Genomic DNA, 25,108 nt, shown 5'->3' on the forward strand with positions numbered 1-25,108 from the left:
GGATGTCACTGTAAGGAGGACTGCCCAGCTGCAAGACTCTGTAATCAGAAAGTGAAACCACAGCGCTTCAGAAAAAGGGTGAGACTGGGATAAGCCCAGCAAAGAGGCTGAGCATGAATCCACAGATCAGGTACACTTGCCCACTCTGTCTGCTGGGCCCTTCCTGCCCCTTCCTGTCTGGTGGCTCTGCAGGGTCTCAGCCCTGGTCTCCCCCTGCCCCTGCCTCATCCCCAGTCCTGGGCTCCCTCCTCTCTGGCTCCTCTACTCTGCTGTGTGGTTGCCCCACTGCTGCTTCTGAACGGGCCGCCTCCCCTGCCTGCCCCAGCTCAGGCCTCCTGCTGAGACTCTTCCCTGAAAGTCATGGCCAGGCTGGTGCTCCCTGCCTTGGGAGGGTGCTCCCTCTGCGTGCTTCCCACCATTCCTCAGCTCTGGAATGGGGAGAACTGAACCAAAGGATGACTGGAGCAATCGGGCATTTTGTTCACAGGGCTTTGGTGGATTTTCTGTAAGATTTACTTTGCTTAAATACAAAGTCTTAGGAGAGGGTTTCAGGGAGGAAATGGTCTCTGAAGCACAAGGTAAGTCATGTCACCCAAGGATGACTCCAGGGTGAGCAGATGTCCCCACACAAAGGTTCCAGTCCAAGGTCACTCTTCATCTTGTAGAACATGACCAGTAACACAGAATGTGAGAAAAAACGCAATGGTCAGGAGAAATGCTCTTAAGATTGAATGAAAAGAGAGCCAGTCCCCAACGGCTCCCTCCTGCAGGGCCCGTGATGCAGAGGCTGGACAGGGCTGGCCTGAAAAGGAGCCCCAGCTCCCTCCACCCAGCTCCATGTCCTGGGCAGGTTACCCCGCCCTCTGTGCCTCTGTTATCCCTCCTCTGTAAAATGGGGATGGCCCCTGCAGGCCCAGGTCAGCATCACATGAGCTCAGAACCTCACAGCACTTAGAAGAGTGGCCTGGGCCTTGGAATTTGGTTCTAGCATGATTCAAAAATAATGTTAGCCAGACACGGTGGCTCACGCCTGTAATCACAGCACTTTGGGAGGCTGTGGTGGGTGGATCACCTGAGGTCAGGAGTTGAAAACCAACCTGACCAACATGGAGAAACCCCGTCTCTACTAAAAATACAAGATTAGCTGGGCATGGTTGCAAATGTCTGTAATCCCAGCTACTCGGGAGGCTGAGGCAGGAGAATCACTTGAACCTGGAAGGCCGAGGTTTCGGTGAGCCCAGATCTCACCACTGCACTCCAGCCTGGGCAGCAAACGCAAAACTACATCTTAAAATAAAATAAATTAAAAAACACAAATAATGTTAACATGCAGAGGTGAAGCGTCAGGAAGGAATTGAGCTGAAAGGTTAAAAGCTATTATTTTGGGGTGAGGAGTTTTATTCTCCTTTGCATTTTCCTAATGGGTGGGGAGTGGGTGGGCAGAAATACTGGAGGGTGGGGAAAGTACCCCTGGAAAGACCAGCCCTGGGGCCTGAGCGGGGAGAGGTCACCCCGCCCTGCCGCCCCTGCCACCATCGTCTCCTCTTCCTGTCTCCTCATCTTCCTGCCTGGGAAGGGGGCAGAAACTCTCAGGGCTGTGGAGGGATGGGGGAGTCCCAGGGCTGTCCCGGGAGCTGTGTTGAGTGGACATCAGCCCCGAGACTCCGGGGAGAGATCTGTGCATGGGCCCTTTCTCTCTTGTGCCTTCAGAAATCCGATGGAGCGGATGTATCGAGGCAGATTCTACTACAACTTTGAAAATAAACCCATCCTCTCTGGTCGGAAGTATACTTAGCTGTGCTACGAAGTGAAGAGAACGAAGGACCCCTCAAAACTGGACACAGGGGTATTTCAAGGCCAGGTACCACCCAAAGTTCAATCACAGACAGGAACTAAGCAGCTGGGACTGCAGAGAACACAGCACTGAGTAAAATGCCGGGTGGCGGACTCTCAATTGTGTATTTTTCCCTTCTTTCTTTCCTTTCTTTCTTTCTTTATTCCTTCTTTCTCTCTTTCTTTCTTTCTCTTTTTCTTTCTTTTTTTTTGAGATGGCTTGCTCTTGTTTCCCAGGCTGGAGTGCAATGGCGCGATCTCAGCTCACTGCAACCTCTGCCTCCTGGGTTCAAGCAATTCTCCTGCCTCAGACTCCCAAGTAGCTGGGATTACAGACACGTGCCACCACACCCAGCTAATTTTTTGTAGAGATGGGGTTTCACCATATTAGCTAGTCTGGTCTTGAACTCCCGACCTCAGGTTATTCAACTGCCTCAGCCTCTCAAAGTCCTGGGATTACAGGTGTGAGCCACCGCATCCAGCCTCCACTTCCCACATTTAAATCCGTGGCCCAGACCTTTCAGCTTGACTGCCCCGGCCATGCCCTGATCCTTCCGTGGCAAGGCATCATCACAGAATGGTGAACCCTCACTCCTCACCCTGCCGTCCCCAACTCGAGACACTAAAGCCTATGCCTTGTCCCACCCGTCCCTGCGGCCCCCTCCATCCAGGCAGGAGACTTTTCAAAGTACATTTGTGGGGGAGCCCTCTGTGTGCTGGACAGGCCTGGCCAATAGCAGTGCTGGCCACGGAAACACCCAGGACTCAGGAGCCAAGCACAAGTGTCTCAAGTCCCCACACACTAAAAAGGTGACAAGAACTGGAAAAGCAATTTTTTTCTTTTTTGAGACAAGTCTTGCTCTGTCACCAAGGCTGGAGTGCAGTGGCACAATCTCACCTCACTGCAACCTACACCTCCTAGGTTCAAGAATTCTCCTGCCTCAGCCTCCCCAGTAGCTGGGATTACAGACCCACGCCACCATGCGCAGCTAATTTTTATATTTTTAGTAGAGACGAGGTTTCACCATGTTGTCCAGACTGGTCTCGAACTTCTGACCTCGTGATCTGCCTGCCTTGGCCTCTCAAAGTGCTGGGATTGCAGGTATGAGCCACTGCGCCCAAGCAGCAATTTTCATATTTTGTTTAATGCAATGTAGCTAACATATTATTTCACATTAATATAAAATTCTTCACAACATAATGAAGTTTTGTTTTCTTCTTACACTGAGTCTTTGAAATGAGCTGTGTATTTTTCCTGTGCCCAGGTCTCTCATCAGGCCCCATTTCAAGTGCTCTGTAGCCCCCGTGGCCAGTGCCCACCACCCCACATGGGACAGCACAGGTCCAGAGGCCTCCCCAGCAGACGGCAGGCAGGGAACAAGGCTGACCCAAGAGGGCCAGGCCACAGTAGGGGCTGAGCATGTCTGGTGAATGGATGTTTGGGAGAATGGATGCCAGAATTCACGCATGAGGCCGTGAACAGGGCCAGAAAAACTACCAACAGAAGGGAAGCACGTCTTCGTGCACCCTGTGATGCTTCAACAGCATGACTGAGATGGGGAAATTTACAATGAACAGAAATACATTGGTTCCAGTTCTGGACTCTGGGAAGTCCAATGTCAAGGCACCGGCAAGTTTCTGGGGCCTGCGAGCTGTGCTGTCACGTGGGGGTGAAGGTTGTTGGGGAAGCTCAGGGGATGCTGCAGACAGAGCGGCCTGGGATGTGGAGTCACTGCTGCTCCACCACACGGGGACAGAGGAAGCAGGAGTTTAGTCTGACACGCTGCCCCTCCGGCTGGCGGGTAAGAGACAGAGAGAGGGGCTGAAGTCACCCTTGAATAACCACCCCAGTGGCACCCACAAAGGTGCAGTCCCCACAGCCTCATAGCCGAGTGTCGGTGCCACCTCTTAAGGCCATTACAATAGCGATTAACACTGAACATGAGCTTTGGAGCAGACACTCAAACCAAACAGGGGGGATGGAGAAAAGGAGCTTCCATGAACAAGATCCCCTGGGCTCCTGTCCTGGCCCCTCCTCCCCCTGCCCCACCCCAGTACTCCCCCTGCTCCTCCTCTCAGAGCTTCCCCTGCTCCCCCTTGCTCCTCCCCCAGGTCAATTTCGACCCTGAGCACCATGCAGAAATGTACTTCCTCTCTTGGTTCCGCGGCAACCTGCTGCCTGCTTGCAAACGCTCCCAGATCACTTGGTTTGTATCCTGGAACCCCTGCCTGTACTGTGTGGCAAAGGTGGCCGAGTTCCTGGCTGAGCACCCCAACGTCACCCTGACCGTCTCCACCGCCCGCCTCTACTACTACTGGAAGAAAGATTGGCGGAGGGCGCTTCACAAGCTGTGTCAGACAGGGGCCTGTGTGAAGATCATGGACTATAAAGGTGAGGAGATGGAGGGGTCAGGGGAGCTTGAGAGGGAGGAACAGCCTCAGGGATGGATGGATCTGCAATGCCCTGGGTGAGGGTGTCTCAGGGCAGCCTGCAGGGGCGGGGCGGGGCGGGCACTGACCGAAACTGACAGCCAAGAGACCAGGCCTGGGACGGCAGGTCCAGGGTCAAGGAGAACCTGACTGCTTCCTGTCTCTTCATCTCAGAATTTGAATACTGCTGGGAAAACTTTGTGTACAAAGGACGTAAGCCATTCAGGTGTTGGTACAAATTCAATGACAATTACACATTCCTGCGCTGTAAGCTACAGGAGATTCTCAGGTGAGGGTCTTCCTCTGGCCTCATCTTCTCTCTCCTCTCACCTACTACTCATCCTCCTGAGGCCTCCCCTGGCGTGGCCCTCCTGCCCGGATGCCTGCCCTCACGGCCGCACCCCCTCACCCCTACGCCTGGTGATCCCTCGACCTCCTCGCTGTCTCCCCTGCTTTCATGGGTCCCTCCTGTGAGCGAGAGGCCCCTTCTGCCTCCAGAGTGATCCCCATTCACCTCCGAGGCCGGCCTCCCCACAGCCTGGGAGCCCCAACCAGGCTCCTTCCATCTTCTTGGCATAACCGAATTTATCATAAACGGGTGTGAATATTCACAAGTACAATAGTCGAAAGATTTCAGCAACATCCTTCAAGGCCGACCCGAGCCTCTGAGAAGGAGCCGCCTCCGTGGAAACAGAGCTTCAGGCTTCGGCTGCCATAGAAGATGCCCCGGGCCGGGCACCCACACGGCAGCCGTTTACTTATTCACAGATGTGGAGGCTGTAAATCCAAGGTGGAGCTGTGGGCAGGGTTGTTTCTTCTGAGACCGTCCTGGCTGGCAGGGGTTCTTCCTACCCGGTTGAGAAGATGTCATTTAGCTCATGACAATGGCACAGGGTGCTTTGGATCAGTCTTGGGTGGGGCATGCAGGGGTCCCCGTTCTGTGTGTCTGTCTCCCACTTGAGTCCTGCCCTGACCCTCCCAGCCCCTCCCTCCACACCTTGCCCAACCCTGGGCCCCACCCCATGGCTTCCCCACCCAACAGCACCCAGTCATCCCTCCTGCTCATGCCTGTCCTTTTGCAAATCCACCCCCCACAGGGATGGAGACGGAGAAAGAGCCAAGAAAACACTCTGTGATCAAGGTCCCATTTGAGTAAGATTTTTTTTTTCTTTGAGACAGAGTCTAGCTCTGTTGACCAGGCTGGACTGCAGTGGCGCACCTGATCTCGCTCACTGCAACCTCCACCTCCCAGGTTGAAGCGTTTCTCCTCCTCAGCCTCCCAAGTACCTGGTATTGCAGGCACATGCCATCATGCCCAGCTAATTTTTGTATTTTCAGTAGAGACGGGGTTTTGTCACATTGACCAGACTGTTGAGTAAGATTTTACAAAAGAGTAGGCTTGGATAACGGGAGGCTTCAGATGCCAGGAGCTTTCCAAAAAGCAGAATAGAAAAGTGGAACCAGGGACCAGAGAGCCCATAGAAAGGAGCTCACACCCTTGGGAGAGATGGGAAGTGAGCACCTGGGACCAGAGGAGCAAACTGCAAGACAGGGTGACCCGGGACACCAGCCACTGCCCTTCTGTGACATGGGGACAAGAAGAGGCAGGAGCTCAGCCTGCCAGGGAACAACTCCGGGCAGGAGATGCAGAAGGAAGGACGGAGCTCAGTGTGGGGGCACACATGGCATCCTGGGGACATCTGGGGGCCACGCCCACCCCCATTCCTCCCTCTGAGTGTGAAGGCATGGGGGGAGGCAGACACCTGCCCTTCACTCACCCTCCCTACCACAAGTTGCCGGGTGGGGGTGTCCCTGGGATGGTTCCTGAGGCCAGGATCCCAGGGTCCCTCCGGAGGTCCTCCCATCCAGGTGAGAAAGCAGCATGAAGTGAGGCCTGCCCTCGGATGGGCCTGGGAGGTCACTCACAGTGCGGGTGTCTCCTGGAACAAGGGCCCAGGAAGGTAGAAATAGAACCCAAGCCCCGGACTAACATCAGGGCCAGGACAAGCCTGCCAAGGAGGCTGCACATGAAGCCTCAGATCGGGGACCACTGCCCTCTCTACCTGCTGGCCCACTGATGCCCCTTTCTGCTTGCTGGCCTTGCTGGGCCAAAGCCCTGGTGTACCCCTGCCCCATCCCCAGCCCTGGGCTCCCTCCCCTCTGGCTCCTCTGCCGCCCCCACTCCTGGCCAGGCTCTTTGCTCTGCTGTGTGCTCACCTCCCTGCTGCTTCTGAACAGCCTGCCTCCCACACCTGCCCCAGCCCAGGCCTCCTGCTGAGACTCTCCCCTGAAAGTCGTGGCCAGGCTGGTGCTCCCCACCTTGGGAGGGTGCTCCCTCTGTGTGCTTCCCGACATTGTTCTGCAGTTCTGGAACTCTCTGGGTTCTGGAACTAACTGGGAGAAATGAACCAAAGGATGATTGGAGGAATCAGGCATCTTGTTTCCAGGGCTTTGCGGGATTTTCTGCAAGATTTACTTTGTTTCAATACAAAGTCTTAGGAGAGGGTATGGGGGAGGGAATGGTCTCTGTACCAGAAAATGTCATTTTTTCCAAAGATACCTCCACTGTGAGCAGAGGAGGATGCACATGACCGCAGACACACGCTCCTCCTCCGTGAGCACCATCCACCTTTTACAGTGACACCTGTAACATGGAATGGAGGAAGAAATATAATGATCAGGAGAAATGCTCTTATTTTAAAATGTAGTGAGAAGAGAGCTGGGTCCCTAACAGCTCCCTCCTGCAGGGCCCGTGAAGCAGAGGCTGGACAGGGCTGGCCTGGAAAGGGGCCCCAGCTCCATCCTCCGCCCCAGCTCTGTGGCCTGGGCAGGTTACCCTGCCCTCTGTGCCTCTGGCACTTCCTCTGTAAAATGGGGATGGCCCCTGCAGGCTTCAGGCACAGGCCATGAGCTCAGACACACATGCAACACTCAGAAGAGTAGCCTGAGCCTGCTGCGCACAGTGGCTCACGCCTGTAATCCCAGCACTTTGGGAGGCTGAGGCGGGCAGATCACGAGGTCAGGAGTTCAAGACCAGCCTGGCCAACATGGCAAAACCCCGTCTCTACTAAAAGTACAAAAATTACCTGGGTGTGGTGACCCACACCTGTTTTCCCAGCTACTCAGGAGGCTGAGGCACGCAATCACTTGAACCTGGGAGGCGGAGGTTGCAGTGAGCCGAGATTAAGCCACTTCACTCCAGCCTGGGCAACAAAGCAAGACTCAGCCTCAGAAAAAAAAAAAAAAAGAGAGAGAGAGAATAGCCTGGGCCTGGGAATTCTGTATGATCCCAAAGAAAAAGAATCGTCATTGTCATCAGACAGGTGAAATGTGAGGAAGGAACTGAACCGAAATGTTCAAGCAATTATTTTAGGGTGGAGAGTTGTATTCTCTGTTGCATTTTCCTAATGGGTTGGGAGATGTGTGGCAGAAAAACTGGGAGGTGGAGGGTGGCCCATTGGTAGGTCCAGAGCTGGGGTTCCAGCTAGGAGAGGTCACCTGGCTGCCCCTGTCAGCATCCCCTCCTCTTTCTCTCTCCCAGTCTTCCTGCCTGGGAAAGGGGCAGACATGCTCAGGGCTGTGCAGGGATGCGGGAGGCCCAGAGCCCAGGGCTGTCCAGGGAGTGGGATTCAGTGGCCATCAGCCCCGAGGACCCGGGGCCGCTCTGCATTGGCAGGTTTCTCTCTTGTGCCTTCAGACACCCGATGGATGCTATGTATCCGGGCATATTCTACTTCCACTTTAGAAACCTACGGAAAGCCTACGGTCGGAACGAAACCTGGCTGTGCTTCACAGTGGAAGGTACAAAGCACCGCTCACCTACCTCCTGGAAGAGTGGCGTCTTCTGAAACCAGGTAGCACCAACGTCCTAGTTGCACCCCCAAAAAGGAGCTAAGCAGCTGGGCACGCAGAAAACACAACCGTAAGAGGCGTGCCTGGCGCAGGTCTCCGGCGTGTGCTCTTCTCCCGCATTTTCTTTTTCTTTGTTTTGTTTTTTGAGGTGGAGTCTTGCTCTGGCTCCCAGGCTACAGTGCAGTGGCATGATCTCAGCTCACTGCAACCTCCACCTCCTGGGTTCAAGCGATTCTACTGCCTCAGCCTCCTGAGTAGCTGGGATTACAGGCGCCCAGCACCACACCCGGCTAATTCCTTTGTATTTTTAGTAGAGACAGGGTTTCACCATGTTGGCCAGGCTGGTTTCAAACTTCGGACCTCGTCATCCTCTCGCCTCGGCCTCCTAAAGTGCTGGGATTACAGGTGGGAGCAACTGTACCCAGCCTCCTCCCACATTTTTGAAGTCCCTGGCCCAGATCTTCCTGCCTGACTCTCCTGGGGTCCTAGCCTGGAGGGGGTTTTCCTCTTCACAAAGGCCTTGTTTGGAGCCCTGCACCCTGATTCTTGACTTTGTTTCCCAATATCTTGTCATGGAGCTGTGCGTCCAGCAGTCCTCAGGAAACAGCAACTATGGGATGCGGGGTGTGGGGTGTCCAGCGTGGTGTCTGTGTCAGTCACTGCTGGGCTGGTGTGGCCTCCCCCACCACTGCCCTGATTCCTGGATGTCAAGGACACATCATCACAGGATGGTGAACCCTCGATCCTCACCCTGCTGCCCACAATGGACCATTGACCATCTCCCCACCCTGTCATGTCCCACTCTCCACCCAGGCAGGAGACTTTTCACAGTGTTTCTGGGGAGGGAGCCGTCTGGTGCTGGGCAGACCTGGCTGACGACGGTGCTGGCCATGGAAACACCCAGGACTCAGGAATGAAGCACAAGGGGTTCCAGTCCCCACATGCTCAAAAAGCAACAAGAACTGGCAAAAGTAATTTTAATGTCTGCCTTAGCTCAATTTTTTCACATACAATTTCAACATATAATTAATATAAAATTCTTCATGAGAGAGTTAAAGTTTGTTTGCCAAGATCTCTAATCAGAGCCCCATTTCAGGTACTCGGTAGGCCCCATGGCCAATCTTGAACCCCATGGGGCAATGCTGGTCCAGTGATCTCCCCAGCAGAAGCCAGGCAGGGAACAAGGCAGACCTCAGGGGGCCAGGTCACAGCAGGGGCTGAGGATGCCTCCTGAATGGATGCCTGGGAGAATGGATGCCAGAATTCATACATGAGGCCGTGACGAGACAGGGAAAGACTCAATCAAATAAAGAAGGAAGGGGCCAGGCGCGGTGGCTGAAGCCTGTAATCCAGCACTTTGGGAGGCCGAGGCAGGTAGATCACCTGAGGTCAGGAGTTTGAGACCAGCCTGGCCAGCATGGTGAAACCCTATCTCTACTAAAAATACAAAAATTAGGTGGGCGTGGTAGCGAGGGCCTGTAATCCCAGCTACTCAGGAGGCTGAGGCAGGAAAATCGCTTGAACCAAGGAGGTAGAGTTTGCAGTGAGCCAGGATTGCACCAGTGCCCTCTAGCCTCGGTGACAGAGCAAAACTCTGTCTCGGGAAAGAATAAAAATAAAAATAATAAAAGGAAGGAGAAGAATGGAAGAAGAAAAAGTCAGTCAATAAAACACCCTGGGACCTACTATGTACCCTTAAAAATTAAAATAAATAAATAAAATAAGGCCATGCATGGTGGTTTACACTCATTGTCCTAGATCTTTGGGAGGCTGAGGCAGGAGGATCGCTCGGGCCGAAGAGTTCTAGATCAGCCTAGGATACATGGCAAAACCCCATCTCTACAAAAAAAATAAGCCAGGGGTGGTGGCATGCACCTGCACCCCCAGCTAATCAGGAGGCTGAGGTGGGAAGATTCCTTGTGCCTGGGAGGTCAAGGCTGCACTGAGCCCAGATCTCACCACTGCACCCCAGCCTGGGCAACAGAGAGAGACCCTGTCTCAAAAATACATCAAGAAAGAAATGCCTTGGGGCTCCTGGCCTGCCCTCTGCTCCCATCGCCCCACCCCTGCACTCCTCCTGCTCCTGGTCTGAGCTCCCCCTACCCCCTCCTCCTCCTTCCCTAGGTGGGTCCTGATCCCTCCTGTCATGCAGAAATGTGCTTCCTCTCTTGGTTCTGCCACAACATGCTGTCTCCTAACAAGGACTACGAGGTCACCTGGTACGCCTCTTGGAGCCCTTGCCCAGAGTGTGCAGGGCAGGTGGCCGAGTTCCTGGCCAGGCACAGAAATGTGAGGCTCACCATCTTCACTGCCCGCCTCTACTACTTCTGGAATCCAGGTTTCCAGCAGGGGCTCCGCAGGCTGAGTCAGGAAGGCGCCTCCGTGCTGATCATGGGCTATGAAGGTGAGATGTGCAGGGCTGAGGAGAGCAGGTGGCGGGGGATGGCATGAGGGACAGGTGGGTCTGCAATGCTGTGGGGCGGGGCAGTGTCCCCGAGGAACCCGTGGGGACAGGCTGGTGGTGACTGCAAGTGGCAGCCAGGAGACCTGGCCTGGGAGAGGAGGGCCCAGGGCCCGGGAGAGAGGCCTGCTGGGCCCTCACTGCTTTCTCCTGGTTTTGCTTTTTTCACAGATTTTGAATATTGTTGGGAAATCTTTGTGTACAATAACGGTCAGACATTCAAGCCTTGGAAGAGACTACAAGACAACTCTCTATCCCTGGACAGAACACTGCAGGAGATTCTCCAGAGAGGGGTCTCCCTGGGTCTCTCTGTCTGGTTGCTCTAGCCTCCTGCTCTTCCTGTGAGGGCCTCCAACCCATCCTGGACCAGCTTTGCTTTTGCCGGATCATCCTGAGCTCCTCCTGCCCTCAGGCCCATTCCATAGTGCTCCCTGCCTCACCGCCTCCTCCTGGCTCTCCCGGGCTCCTCATGCAGAGGTCCCTCTCTGCCTCCATGGCTATCTCCATCCACCCCGTTAGAACGCATTCCCCAGCCTGGCGCCCCTAACCTTGCTCTTCCCATCTCCCCAGGAAAACCAGATCTTATTAAAGTCAACACAGGTTGGGTGCGGTGGCTCATGTGTGTAATCCCAGCACCTTGGGAGGCCGAGGTGAGAGGATCACTTGAGGTCAGGAGTTTGAGACCAACCTGGCCAACATGGTGAAACCTCATGTCTACTAAAAATACAAAAAAAAAAAATTAATCGGGTGTGGTGGTTCACGCCTACAGTGTCAGCTACTCGGGAGGCTGAGGCAGGAGAATTCCTTGAACTCTGGAGGCCGAGGTTGCAGTGAGCCGAGATCGTGCAATTATACTCCAGCCTAGGTGACAGAGCAAGACTCACTCTCAAAATAAATAAATTAATTAAATACAAATAAATAAATAAACTGTAGTGTCATTAATGATAATAACCTTCATTTCTTCCATTCTATTAACACTCTAGGTACTGTGCTAAGTTCTTTACATAAAGTTTCACATTTTTATCTTCCCCATAACCCTATAAGCTGGGTATTATTAGGTCCATTTACAGATGAGGAATATCACAGGCCCAGAGACACTAGGGTCACGCAGTAAGGAAGGGGCAGATCTCAGAATTGCCTGGCTGCAGAGCTGGTGTCCCTGCCCCACTGTGGCTTGATTGCCGCCTTAGAGCTGGATTTGAGGCCTCCCTGGTCTAGGGTCATTATTACATTTTCTTCTACAAAGTATGTTTCTGGTTAATGGAACTGCTTAATTAACACAGATGCTCTTATCCTTTGTCCGTCTGTTTCTTTTGTTTTGTTTTGTTTTGGAGCTAAAATTTTGGTCTTGTTGCCCAGGCTGGAGTACAATGTCTCAATCTTGGCTCATTGCAACCTCTGCCTCCCAGGTTCAAGTGATTCTCCCACTTCAGCCTCCTGAATAGCTGGGATTATAGGCAGGTGCCAGCACGTCTGGATAATTTGTATTTTTAGTAGAGACGGGGTTTCACCATGTTGGTCAAGCTGGTCTCAAACTCCCAACCTCAGGTGATCTGCCTGCCTTGGCGTCCCAAAGTGCTGGGATTACAGGCGTGAGCCACTGTGACTGGTGGTCCATCTGTTTCTGATGACAACAGAAACCTTCACCTTCCAAAAACCATCCCCAGGACAAGATTCCATGCAGGTAGGGGCACTGCTGTACGCCCAACACCCATGCAGCCTCCTCCCTATCTGCCTGCATGTTGTAGAGGAGTTCGGAGCCTCTACAGAGAGCAAAACTTCTCCAACTGAAACAGAATCCCCTTAAAGGAATCTATTCAGGAAGATTATTTCAAGGATACAATGTACATGAATTCCTTCAAAATATGGTTAGATGGACTTAAGAAACCAGAAAGCTCTGTGTGTGTGTGTGTTTCACATGTTCTTGGTCTACACGGAACCCCTTGAGAAGTCCCTGTGGGCAGTGAGCCTGTTTGTAGACATCTCCCTCCTCTCCTTGATGTCACAGACACCACAGTCCCTCTGAGGGTCTGACCTGCACCCGACCCTCTGGAAGCTGGGAGGTTGGAAGAGGGGACGCCTGCAACAGAGCCAGCACACAGCTGGGGACTCAAGGCACATCTGAGCCTTCGTTACTGCTGTGCGGAGTCCACGCTTCCTTCACCACTGGAGTCTCAAAACCTCCCCTCACTCAACAGGGAAGTGCTGTTCCAAACTCTGGGCTGATATTAGGGCTGGGGAGGGGGTGGTGCAGAGGGGACTCCAGCCTGGCCATCCACCAGGCAAGGGGGCACCTGCCTCTCTCTCAGCCTGGTCTGGACCCTCCTCCCGGGCTCTGGCTGCAATGCCTTTGTCTTTCCCTTGGTAATTCCCTTGGGTCCTGCCCAAGACAGATAAAGACAGAGCAACCTGTTTTTATGAAAAGGTTCTTCTGCCAGGGGGAAGGACCAGAAGGAGGGCCAGAGCCAGAGAAAGATAAAGCACCCCAGGGCCTCCCACAGCAGTGCCTGAGCAGGAACCGAGAGGGGCCATGACTCATGAGGCCATGGGAGGTCACTTTAAGGAGGGCTGTTCAGCTGCAAGACACTACAAGCAGGAAGTGAAACCACAGTGCTTCAGAAAAAGAGCGGGACTGGGACACATCTAACAAAGAGGCTGAGCATGAATCCACAGATCAGGTACTGCTGCCCCTTCCTGCCTGGTGGCCCTGCAGGGCCTCAACCCTGGCCTCTCCCTGCCCCTGCCCCATCCCTAGCCCTGGGCTCCCTCCCCTCTGGCTCCTCTGCTTCCCATACTCCTAGCCACGCTCTTTGCTCTGCTGTGTGGTTGCCTCACTGCTGTTTCTCAATGGGCCGCCTCCCCTGCCAGCCCCAGCCCGAGACCCCTGCTGAGACTCTCCCCTGAAAGTCATGGCCAGGCTGGTGCTCCCTGCCTTGGGAGGGTGCTCCCTCTGTGTGCTTCCCACCATTCCTGAGCTCTGGAACCAGGAGAATTGAACCAAAGGATGACTGGAGCAGTCGGGCATTTTGTTCACAGGGCTTTGGTGGATTTTCTGTAAGATTTGCTTTGCTTAAATACAAAGTCTTAGGACAGGGTTTCGGGGAGGAAATGGTCTCTGAAGCACAAGATAAATCATGTCACCCAAGGATGACTCCAGGGTGAGCACATGTCCCCACACATAGGTTCCAGTCCAAGGTCACTCTTCATCTTGTAGAACATGACCAGTAACATGGAATGTGAGAAAAAACGCAATGGTCAGGAGAAATGCTCTTAAGATTGAATGAACAGAGAGCAGGTCCTCAACGGCTCCCTCCTGCAGGGCCCGTGCTGCAGAGGCTGGACAGGGCTGGCCTGGAAAGGGGCTCCAGCTCCATCCACCCAGCTCCGTGTCCTGGACAGGTTACCCTGCCTCTCTGCGCCTCTGGAACCTCCTCTGTAAAATGGGGATGGCCCCTGCAGGCCCAGGTCAGCATCACATGAGCTCAGAACCTCGAGGCACTTAGAAGAGTGGCCTGGGCCTTGGAATTTGGTTCTAGCATGATTTAAAAATAATGTTAGCCAGACACGGTGGCTCACGCCTGTAATCCCAGCACTTTGGGAGGCTGTGGCGGGTGGATCACCTGAGGTCAGGAGTTGGAGACCAACCTGACCAACATGGAGAAACCCCATCTCTACTAAATACAAGATTGGCCGGGCATGGTGGCGCATGTCTGTAATCCCAGCTACTCGGGAGACTGAGGCAGGAGAATCACTTGAACCTGGAAGGCCGAGGTTGTGGTGAGCCCAGATCACGCCACTGCACTCCAGCCTCGACAACAACAGGGAAACTCTCTCTTAAAATAAAATAAAATATAAATAATGTTAACATGCAGAGGTGAAGCATCAGGAAGGAATTGAGCTGAAAGGTTAAAAGCTATTATTTTGGGGTGAGTTTTATTCTCCTTTGCATTTTCCTAATGGGTGGGGAGTGGGTGGGCAGAAATACTGGAGGGTGGGGAAGGTACCCCTGGAAAGACCAGCCCTGGGGCCTGAGCTGGGAGATGTCACCCCACCCTGCTGCCCCTGCCACCATCGTCTCCTCTTCCTGTCTCCTCAGTCTTCCTGCCTGGGAAGGCAGCAGAAACTCTCAGGGCTATGGAGGGATGGGGGAGTCCCAGGGCTGTCTGGGAGCTGTGTTGAGTGGACATCAGCCCCGAGACTCTGGGGAGCGCTCTGTGCATGGGACCTTTCTCTCTTGTGCCTTCAGAAATCCCATGGTGCGGATGTATCGAGGCACATTCTACAAGAACTTTGAAAATGAACCCGTCCTCTCTGGTCAGAAGTACACTTGGCTGTGCTACGAAGTGAAGATAAAGAACGACCCCTCAAAACTCCCTTGGGACACAGGGGTCTTTCGAGGCCAGGTACCACCCAAACTTCAATGGGATCATAGGCAGGAGCTGAGCAGCTGGGAATGCAGAAAACATAAGACTAAGTAAAATGTGCGGCGGTGGGCTCTCAATTGTCTATTTCTTCCCACATTTCTCTCTCTTTTCTTTCTTTCTTTCTTTCTCTCTCTTTCTCTCACTTTTTTTTCTCTCTCTCTCTTTCTCTCTCTCTTTCTCCCTCTCTTTCTCTCTCTCTTTCTCTTTCTTTTTTTTTTGTGGAGATGGAGTCTTGCTCTTCCTGTCCACACTGGAGTGCAGTGGCACAATCTCACCTCACTGCAACCTCTGCCTCCCAGGTTTAAGTAATTCTTCTGCCTCAGCCTCTGGAGTAGCTGGGATTACAGGTGCGTGCCACCAAGCCCAGCTAACTTTTTGTATTTATTGTAGAGATGGGGTTTCCTTATGTTGGCCAGTCTGGTCTTGAACTCCTGACCTCAGATGATTCACCCACCTCGGCGTCTCAAAGTTCTGGGATTACAGTTGTGAACCACCTCGTCCAGCCTCCCCTTCCCACATTTAAGTCCATGGCCCAGACCTTCTGGTTTGACTGCCCTGGCCACTGCCCTGATTCTTCCCTGCCAAGGACACATCATCACAGGACGGTGAACCCTCACTCCTCACCTTGCCGCCCCTACTCGGGACACTAAACCCCCTGCCTTGTCCCACCCACCCCTGCAGCCCTCTCCACCCAGACAGGAGACTTTTCAGAGTGTGTTTGGAGGGGAGCTCTCTGTGTGCTGGGCAGGCCTGGCCTATAGCAGTGCTGGCCACGGAAACACCCAGGACTCAGAAGCCAAGCACAAGTGTCTCCAGTCCCCACAAGCTAAAAAGGAGACAAGAACTGGAAAAGCAATTTTTTTTTTGAGACGGAGTCTTGCTATATCACCAGACTGGAGTGCAGTGGTGCCATCTTTACTCACTGCAATCTCCACTTCCTGAGCTCAAGTGATTCTGCTGCATCAGCCTCCCGAGTAGCTGGGACTACAGGCACATGCCACCACGCCCAGCTAATTTTTGTATTCTTAGTAGAGACAGGGTTTCACCATGTTGGCAAGTATGGTCTTGATCTATTGACTTTGTGATCTGCCTGCTTCAGGCTCCCAAAGTGGTGGGATTACAGGCATGAGCCACAGCTACTCAGCCTCCCGAGTAGCTGAAATTACAGACATATGCCACCATACCTCGCTAATTTTCCTATTTTCAGTAGAGATGTGGTTTCACCATGTCGGCCAGGCTGGTCTTGAACTCCTGACCTCGTGATCTGCCTGCCTTGGCCTCCCAAAGTGCTGGGATTGCAGGTATGAGCCACTGCGCCCATGCAGCAATTTTCATATTTTGTTTAATGCAATGTAGCTAACATATTATTTCACATTAATATAAAATTCTTCACAACATAATGAAGTTTCCTTTTCTTCTTACACTGAGTCTTTGAAATGAGCTGTGTATTTTTCCTGTGCCCAGGTCTCTCATCAGGCCCCATTTCAAGTGCTCTGTAGCCCCCTTGGCCCGTGCCCACCACCCCACATGGGACAGCACAGGTCCAGAGGCCTCCCCAGCAGACAGCAGGCAGGGAACGAGGCTGACCCAAGAGGGCCAGGCCACAGTAGGGGCTGAGCATGTCTGGTGAATGGATGTTTGGGAGAATGGATGCCAGAATTCACGCATGAGGCCGTGAACAGGGCCAGGAAAACTACCAACAGAAGGGAAGCACGTCTTCGTGCACCCTGTGATGCTTCAACAGCATGACTGAGACGGGGAAATTTACAATGAACAGAAATGTGTTGGCTCCAATTCTGGACTCTGGGAAGTCCGATGTCAAGGCACCGGCAAGTTTCTGGGGCCTGCGAGCTGTGCCGTCACGTGGGGGTGAAGGCTGTTGGGGAAGCTCAGGGGATGCTGCAGACAGAGCGGCCTGGGATGTGGAGTCACTGCTGCTCCACCACACGGGGACAGAGGAAGCAGGAGTTTAGTCTGACACGCTGCCCCTCCAGCTGGCAGGGAAGAGACAGAGAGAGGGGCTGAAGTCACCCTTGAATAACCACCCCAGTGGCACCCACAAAGGTGCAGTCCCCACAGCCTCATAACCGAGTGTCGGTGACACCTCTTAAGGCCATTACAATAGCGATTAACACTGAACATGAGCTTTGGAGCAGACACTCAAACCAAACAGTGGGGATGGAGGAAAGGAGCTTCAGTGAACAAGATCCCCTGGGCTCCTGCCCTGGCCCCTCCTCCCCCTGCCCCACCCCAGTACTCCCCCTGCTCCTCCTCTCAGAGCTTCCCCTGCTCCCCCTTGCTCCTCCCCCAGGTCAATTTCGACCCTAAGCACCATGCAGAAATGTACTTCCTCTCTTGGTTCCGCGGCAACCTGCTGCCTGCTTGCAAACGCTCCCAGATCACTTGGTTTGTATCCTGGAACCCCTGCCTGTACTGTGTGGCAAAGGTGGCCGAGTTCCTGGCTGAGCACCCCAACGTCACCCTGACCGTCTCCACCGCCCGCCTCTACTACTACTGGAAAAAAGATTGGCGGAGGGCGCTTCGCAAGCTGTGTCAGACAGGGGCCCGTGTGAAGATCATGGACTATAAAGGTGAGGAGATGGAGGGGTCAGGGGAGCTTGAGAGGGAGGAACAGCCTCAGGGATGGATGGATCTGCAATGCCCTGGGTGAGGGTGTCTCAGGGCAGCCTGCAGGGGCGGGGCGGGGCGGGCACTGACCGAAACTGACAGCCAAGAGACCAGGCCTGGGACGGCAGGTCCAGGGTCAAGGAGAACCTGACTGCTTCCTGTCTCTTCATCTCAGAATTTGAATACTGCTGGGAAAACTTTGTGTACAAAGGACGTAAGCCATTCAGGTGTTGGTACAAATTCAATGGCAATTACACATTCCTGCGCTGTAAGCTACAGGAGATTCTCAGGTGAGGGTCTCCCTCTGGCCTCATCTTCTCTCTCCTCTCACCTACTACTCATCCTCCTGAGGCCTCCCCTGGCGTGGCCCTCCTGCCCGGATGCCTGCCCTCACGGCCGCACCCCCTCACCCCTACGCCTGGTGCTCCCTCGACCTCCTCGCTGTCTCCCCTGCTTTTGTGGGCCCTTCCTGTGAGCGAGAGGCCCCTTCTGCCTCCAGAGTGATCCCCATTCACCTCCGAGGCCGGCCTCCCCACAGCCTGGGAGCCCCAACCAGGCTCCTTCCATCTTCTTGGCATAATCGAATTTATCATAAACGGGTGTGAATATTCACAAGTACAATAGTTGAAAGATTTCAGCAACATCCTTCAAGGCCGACCCGAGCCTCTGAGAAGGAGCCGCCTCCGTGGAAACAGAGCTTCAGGCTTCGGCTGCCATAGAAGATGCCCCGGGCCGGGCACCCACACGGCAGCCGTTTTCTTATTCACAGATGTGGAGGCTGTAAATCCAAGGTGGAGCTGTGGGCAGGGTTGTTTCTTCTGAGACCGTCCTGGCTGGCAGGGGTTCTTCCTACCCGGTTGGGAAGATGTCATTTTAGCTCATGACAATGGCACAGGGTGCTTTGGGTCAGTCTTGGGTGGGGCATGCAGGGGTCCCCGTTCTGTGTGTCTGTCTCCCACTTGAGTCCTGCCCTGACCCTCCCAGCCCCTCCCTCCACACCTTGCCCAACCCTGGGCCCCACCCCATGGCTTCCCCACCCAACAGCACCCAGTCACCCCTCCTGCTCATGCCTGTCCTTTTGCAAATCCACCCCCCACAGGGATGGAGACGGAGAAAGAGTCAAGAAAACACTCTGTGATCAAGGTCCCATTTGAGTAAGATATTTTTTTCTTTGAGACAGGGTCTAGCTCTGTTGACCAGGCTGGACTGCAGTGGCGCACCTGATCTCGCTCACTGCAACCTCCACCTCCCAGGTTGAAGCGTTTCTCCTCCTCAGCCTCCCAAGTACCTGGGATTGCAGGCACATGCCATCATGCCCAGCTAATTTTTGTATTTTCAGTAGAGACGGGGTTTTGTCACATTGACCAGGCTGTTGAGTAAGATTTTACAAAAGAGTAGGCTTGGATAACAGGAGGCTTCAGATACCAGGAGCTTTCCAAAAAGCAGAATAGAAAAGTGGAACCAGGGACCAGAGAGCCCATAGAAAGGAGCTCACACCCTTGGGAGAGATGGGAAGTGAGCACCTGGGACCAGAGGAGCAAACCGCAAGACAGGGTGACCCGGGACACCAGCCACTGCCCTTCTGTGACATGGGGACGAGAAGAGGCAGGAGCTCAGCCTGCCAGGGAACAACTCTGGGCAGGAGATGCAGAAGGAAGGACGGAGCTCAGTGTGGGGGCACACATGGCATCCTGGGGACATCTGGGGGCCACGCCCACCCCCATTCCTCCCTCTGAGTGTGAAGGCATGGAGGGAGGCAGACACCGGCCCTTCACTCACCCTCCCTACCACAAGTTGCCGGATGAGGGTGTCCCTGGGATGGTTCCTGAGGCCAGGATCCCAGGGTCCCTCCGGAGGTCCTCCCATCCAGGTGAGAAAGCAGCATGAAGTGAGGCCTGCCCTCGGATGGGCCTGGGAGGTCACTCACAGTGCGGGTGTCTCCTGGAACAAGGGTCCAGGAAGGTAGAAATAGAACCCAAGCCCCGGGCTAACATCAGGGCCAGGACAAGCCTGCCAAGGAGGCTGCACATGAAGCCTCAGATCGGGGACCACTGCCCTCTCTACCTGCTGGCCCACTGATGCCCCTTTCTGCTTGCTGGCCGTGCTGGGCCAAAGCCCTGGTGTACCCCTGCCCCATCCCCAGCCCTGGGCTCCCTCCCCTCTGGCTCCTCTGCCGCCCCCACTCCTGGCCAGGCTCTTTGCTCTGCTGTGTGCTCACCTCCCTGCTGCTTCTGAACAGCCTGCCTCCCACACCTGCCCCAGCCCAGGCCTCCTGCTGAGACTCTCCCCTGAAAGTCGTGGCCAGGCTGGTGCTCCCCACCTTGGGAGGGTGCTCCTTCTGTTTGCTTCCCGACATTGCTGCAGTTCTGGAACTCTCTGAGTTCTGGAACTAACTGGGAGAAATGAACCAAAGGATGATTGGAGGAATCAGGCATCTTGTTTCCAGGGCTTTGCGGGATTTTCTGCAAGGTTTACTTTGTTTCAATACAAAGTCTTAGGAGAGGGTATGGGGGAGGGAATGGTCTCTGTACCAGAAAATGTCATTTTTTCCAAAGATACCTCCACTGTGAGCAGAGGAGGATGCACATGACCGCAGACACACGCTCCTCCTCCGTGAGCACCATCCACCTTTTACAGTGACACCTGTAACATGGAATGGAGGAAGAAATATAATGATCAGGAGAAATGCTCTTATTTTAAAATGTAGTGAGAAGAGAGCTGGGTCCCTAACAGCTCCCTCCTGCAGGGCCCGTGAAGCAGAGGCTGGACAGGGCTGGCCTGGAAAGGGGCCCCAGCTCCATCCTCCGCCCCAGCTCTGTGGCCTGGGCAGGTTACCCTGCCCTCTGTGCCTCTGGCACTTCCTCTGTAAAATGGGGATGGCCCCTGCAGGCTTCAGGCACAGGCCATGAGCTCAGACACACATGCAACACTCAGAAGAGTAGCCTGAGCCTGCTGCGCGCAGTGGCTCACGCCTGTAATCCCAGCACTTTGGGAGGCTGAGGCGGGCAGATCACGAGGTCAGGAGTTCAAGACCAGCCTGGCCAACATGGCAAAACCCCGTCTCTACTAAAAGTACAAAAATTACCTGGGCGTGGTGACCCACACCTGTTTTCCCAGCTACTCAGGAGGCTGAGGCAGGCAATCACTTGAACCTGGGAGGCAGAGGTTGCAGTGAGCCGAGATCAAGCCACTTCACTCCAGCCTGGGCAACAAAGCAAGACTCAGCTTCAAAAAAAAAAAAAAAAAAAAAGAGAGTAGCCTGGGTCTGGGAATTCTGTATGATCCCAAAGAAAAAGAATCGTCATCGTCATCAGACAGGTGAAATGTGAGGAAGGAACTGAACCGAAATGTTCAAGCAATTATTTTAGGGTGGAGAGTTGTATTCTCTGTTGCATTTTCCTAATGGGTTGGGAGATGTGTGGCAGAAAAACTGGGAGGTGGAGGGTGGCCCATTGGTAGGTCCAGAGCTGGGGTTCCAGCTAGGAGAGGTCACCTGGCTGCCCCTGTCAGCATCCCCTCCTCTTTCTCTCTCCCAGTCTTCCTGCCTGGGAAAGGGGCAGACATGCTCAGGGCTGTGCAGGGATGCGGGAGGCCCAGAGCCCAGGGCCGTCCAGGGAGTGGGATTCAGTGTCCATCAGCCCCGAGGACCCGGGGCCGCTCTGCATTGGCAGGTTTCTCTCTTGTGCCTTCAGACACCCGATGGATGCTATGTATCCGGGCATATTCTACTTCCACTTTAGAAACCTACGGAAAGCCTACGGTCGGAACGAAACCTGGCTGTGCTTCACAGTGGAAGGTACAAAGCACCGCTCACCTGCCTCCTGGAAGAGTGGCGTCTTCCGAAACCAGGTAGCACCAACGTCCTAGTTGCACCCCCAAAAAGGAGCTAAGCAGCTGGGCACGCAGAAAACACAACCGTAAGAGGCGTGCCTGGCGCAGGTCTCCAGCGTGTGCTCTTCTCCCGCATTTTCTTTTTCTTTGTTTTGTTTTTTGAGGTGGAGTCTTGCTCTGGCTCCCAGGCTACAGTGCAGTGGCATGATCTCAGCTCACTGCAACCTCCACCTCCTGGGTTCAAGCGATTCTACTGCCTCAGCCTCCTGAGTAGCTGGGATTACAGGCGCCCAGCACCACACCCGGCTAATTCCTTTGTATTTTTTGTAGAGACAGGGTTTCACCATGTTGGCCAGGCTGGTTTCAAACTTCGGACCTCGTCATCCTCTCGCCTCGGCCTCCTAAAGTGCTGGGATTACAGGTGGGAGCAACTGCACCCTGATTCTTGACTTTGTTTCCCAGTATCTTGTCATGGAGCTGTGCGTCCAGCAGTCCTCAGGAAACAGCAACTATGGGATGCGGGGTGTGGGGTGTCCAGCGTGTGTCTGTGTCAGTCACTGCTGGGCTGGTGTGGCTGTCCCCGCCACTGCCCTGATTCCTGGATGTCAATGACACATCATCACAGGATGGTGAACCCTCAATCCTCACCCTGCTGCCCACAATGGACCACTGACCATCTCCGCACCCTGTCATGTCCCACTCTGCACCCAGGCAGGAGACTTTTCAGTGTTTCTGGGGAGGGAGCTGTCTGTGTGCTGGGCAGGCCTGGCTGACTGCGGTGCTGGCCATGGAAACACCCAGGACTCAGGAATGAAGCACAAGGGGTTCCAGTCCCCACATGCTCAAAAAGCAACAAGAACTGGCGAAAGTAATTTTAATGTCTGCCTTAGCTCAATTTTTTCACATACACTTTCAACATATAATTAATATAAAATTCTTCATGAGAGAGTTAAAGTTTGTTTGCCAAGATCTCTAATCAGAGCCCCATTTCAGGTACTCGGTAGGCCCCATGGCCAACCTTGAACCCCATGGGGCAATGCTGGTCCAGTGATCTCCCCAGCAGAAGGCAGGCAGGGAACAAGGCAGACCTCAGGGGGCCAGGTCACAGCAGGGGCTGAGGATGCCTCCTGAATGGATGCCTGGGAGAATGGATGCCAGAATTCACACATGAGGCCGTGATGAGACAGGGAAAGACTCAATCAAATAAAGAAGGATGGGGCCAGGCGCGGTGGCTGAAGCCTGTAATCCAGTACTTTGGGAGGCCGAGGCAGGCAGATCACCTGAGGTCAGGAGTTTGAGACCAGCCTGGCCAACATGGTGAAACCCTATCTCTACTAAAAATACAAAAATTAGGTGGGCGTGGTAGCAAGGGCCTGTAATCCCAGCTACTCAGGAGGCTGAGGCAAGAGAATCGCTTGAACCAAGGAGGTAGAGTTTGCAGTGAGCCAGGATTGCACCAGTGCCCTCTAGCCTCGGTGACAGGGCAAGACTCTGTCTCGGGAAAGAATAAAAATAAAAATAATAAAAGGAAGGAGAAGAATGGAAGAAGAAAAAGTCAGTCAATAAAACACCCTGGCACCTACTATGTACCCTTAAAAATTAAAATAAATAAATAAAATAAGGCCATGCATGGTGGTTTACACTCATAGTCCTAGATCTTTGGGAGGCTGAGGCAGGAGGATCGCTCGGGCCGAAGAGTTCTAGATCAGCCTGGGAAACGTGGCAAAACCCCATCTCTACAAAAAAAATAAGCCAGGGGTGGTGGCATGCACCTGCACCCCCAGCTAATCAGGAGGCTGAGGTGGGAAGATTCCTTGTGCCTGGGAGGTCAAGGCTGCACTGAGCCCAGATCTCACCACTGCACCCCAGCCTGGGCAACAGAGAGAGACCCTGTCTCAAAAATACATCAAGAAAGAAATGCCTTGGGGCTCCTGGCCTGCCCTCTGCTCCCATCGCCCCACCCCTGCACTCCTCCTGCTCCTAGTCTGAGCTCCCCCTACCCCCTCCTCCTCCTTCCCTAGGTGGGTCCTGATCCCTCCTGTCATGCAGAAATGTGCTTCCTCTCTTGGTTCTGCCACAACATGCTGTCTCCTAACAAGGACTACGAGGTCACCTGGTACGCCTCTTGGAGCCTTTGCCCAGAGTGTGCAGGGCAGGTGGCTGAGTTCCTGGCCAGGCACAGAAACGTGAGGCTCACCATCTTCACTGCCCGCCTCTACTACTGCTCGAATCCAGGTTTCCAGCAGGGGCTCCGCAGGCTGAGTCAGGAAGGGGCCTCCGTGCTGATCATGGGCTATGAAGGTGAGATGTACAGGGCTGAGGAGAGCAGGTGGCGGGGGATGGCATGAGGGACAGGTGGGTCTGCAATGCTGTGGGGCGGGGCAGTGTCCCCGAGGAACCTGTGGGTACAGGCTGGTGCTGACTACAACTGGCAGCCAGGAGACCTGGCCTGGGAGAGGAGGGCCCAGTGCCGGGGAGAGAGGCCTGCTGGGCCCTCACTGCTTTCTCTTGTTTTTTTTTTTCACAGATTTTGAATATTGTTGGGAAATCTTTGTGTACAATGATGGTCAGCCATTCGAGCCTTGGAAGAGACTACAAGACAACTCTCTATCCCTGGACAGAACGCTGCAGGAGATTCTCCATGGAGGGGTCTCCCCGGGCCTCCCTGTCTGGCTGTTCTAGTCTCTTGCTCTTCCTGCGAGGGCCTGCAACCCATCCTGGACCAGCTTTGCTTTTGCCGGATCATCCTGAGCTCCTCCTGCCCTCAGGCCCATTCCACAGTGCTCCCTGCCTCACCGCCTCCTCCCGGGTCTCCCGGGCTCCTCCTGCAGAGGCCCCTCTCTGCCTCCATGGCTGTCTCCATCCACCCACTTAGAATGCATTCCCCAGCCTGGTGCCCCTAACCTTGCTCTTCCTATCTCCCCAAGAAAACCAAATCTTATCAAAGTCAACACAGGTTGGGTGCGGTGGTTCATGTGTGTAATCCCAGCACCTTGGGAGGCTGAGGTGAGAGGATCACTTGAGATCAGGAGTTTGAGACCAATCTGACCAACATGGTAAAATCCTGTGTCTACTGAAAATACAAATAAAATTAATCGGGTGTGGTGGTTCACGCCTACAGTGTCAGCTACTCGGGAGGCTGAAGCAGGAGAATTCCTTGAACTCCAGAGGCCGAGGTTGCAGTGAGCCGAGATCGTGCAATTATACCCCAGCCTAGGTGACAGAGCAAGACTCACTCTCAAAATAAATAAATTAATTAAATACAAATAAATAAATAAACTGTAGTGTCATTAATGATAATAACCTTCATTTCTTCCATTCTATTAACACTCTAGGTACTGTGCTAAGTTCTTTACATAAAGTTTCACATTTTTATCTTCCCCATAACCCTATAAGCTGGGTATTATTAGGTCCATTTACAGATGAGGAATATCACAGGCCCAGAGACACTAGGGTCACGCAGTAAGGAAGGGGCAGATCTCAGAATTGCCTGGCTGCAGAGCTGGTGTCCCTGCCCCACTGTGGTTTGATTGCCGCCTTAGAGCTGGATTTGAGGCCTCCCTGGTCTAGGGTCATTATTACATTTTCTTCTACAAAGTATGTTTCTGGTTAACGGAACTGCTTATTTAACACAGATGCTCTTATCCTT

At 53.8% G+C, this 25,108-nt stretch overlaps 1 protein-coding gene across 1 annotated transcript; it reads left to right on the forward strand.

Moving 5' to 3' along the window:
- LOC105721802 (uncharacterized) lies at positions 1–24,937 on the forward strand. The gene is given in 16 exon segments (XM_064368313.1): positions 1–130; positions 1,711–1,861; positions 2,842–3,635; positions 3,946–4,225; positions 4,438–4,552; positions 7,961–8,117; positions 10,240–10,519; positions 10,748–10,895; positions 11,052–11,176; positions 13,140–13,254; positions 14,823–14,979; positions 17,312–17,591; positions 17,804–17,918; positions 21,321–21,477; positions 23,481–23,760; positions 23,987–24,937. Coding segments are annotated over 14 exon segments (2,550 nt in total). The 5' UTR covers positions 1–130; positions 1,711–1,861; positions 2,842–3,449; the 3' UTR covers positions 24,142–24,937.
- Positions 24,938–25,108: the final 171 nt, after the last annotated feature.

This window comes from Aotus nancymaae, unplaced genomic scaffold (assembly GCF_030222135.1).
Source record: "Aotus nancymaae isolate 86718 unplaced genomic scaffold, 86718_ANA_hifiasm-v0.15.2.pri h1tg000076l, whole genome shotgun sequence".
NCBI lineage: Eukaryota > Metazoa > Chordata > Mammalia > Primates > Aotidae > Aotus > Aotus nancymaae.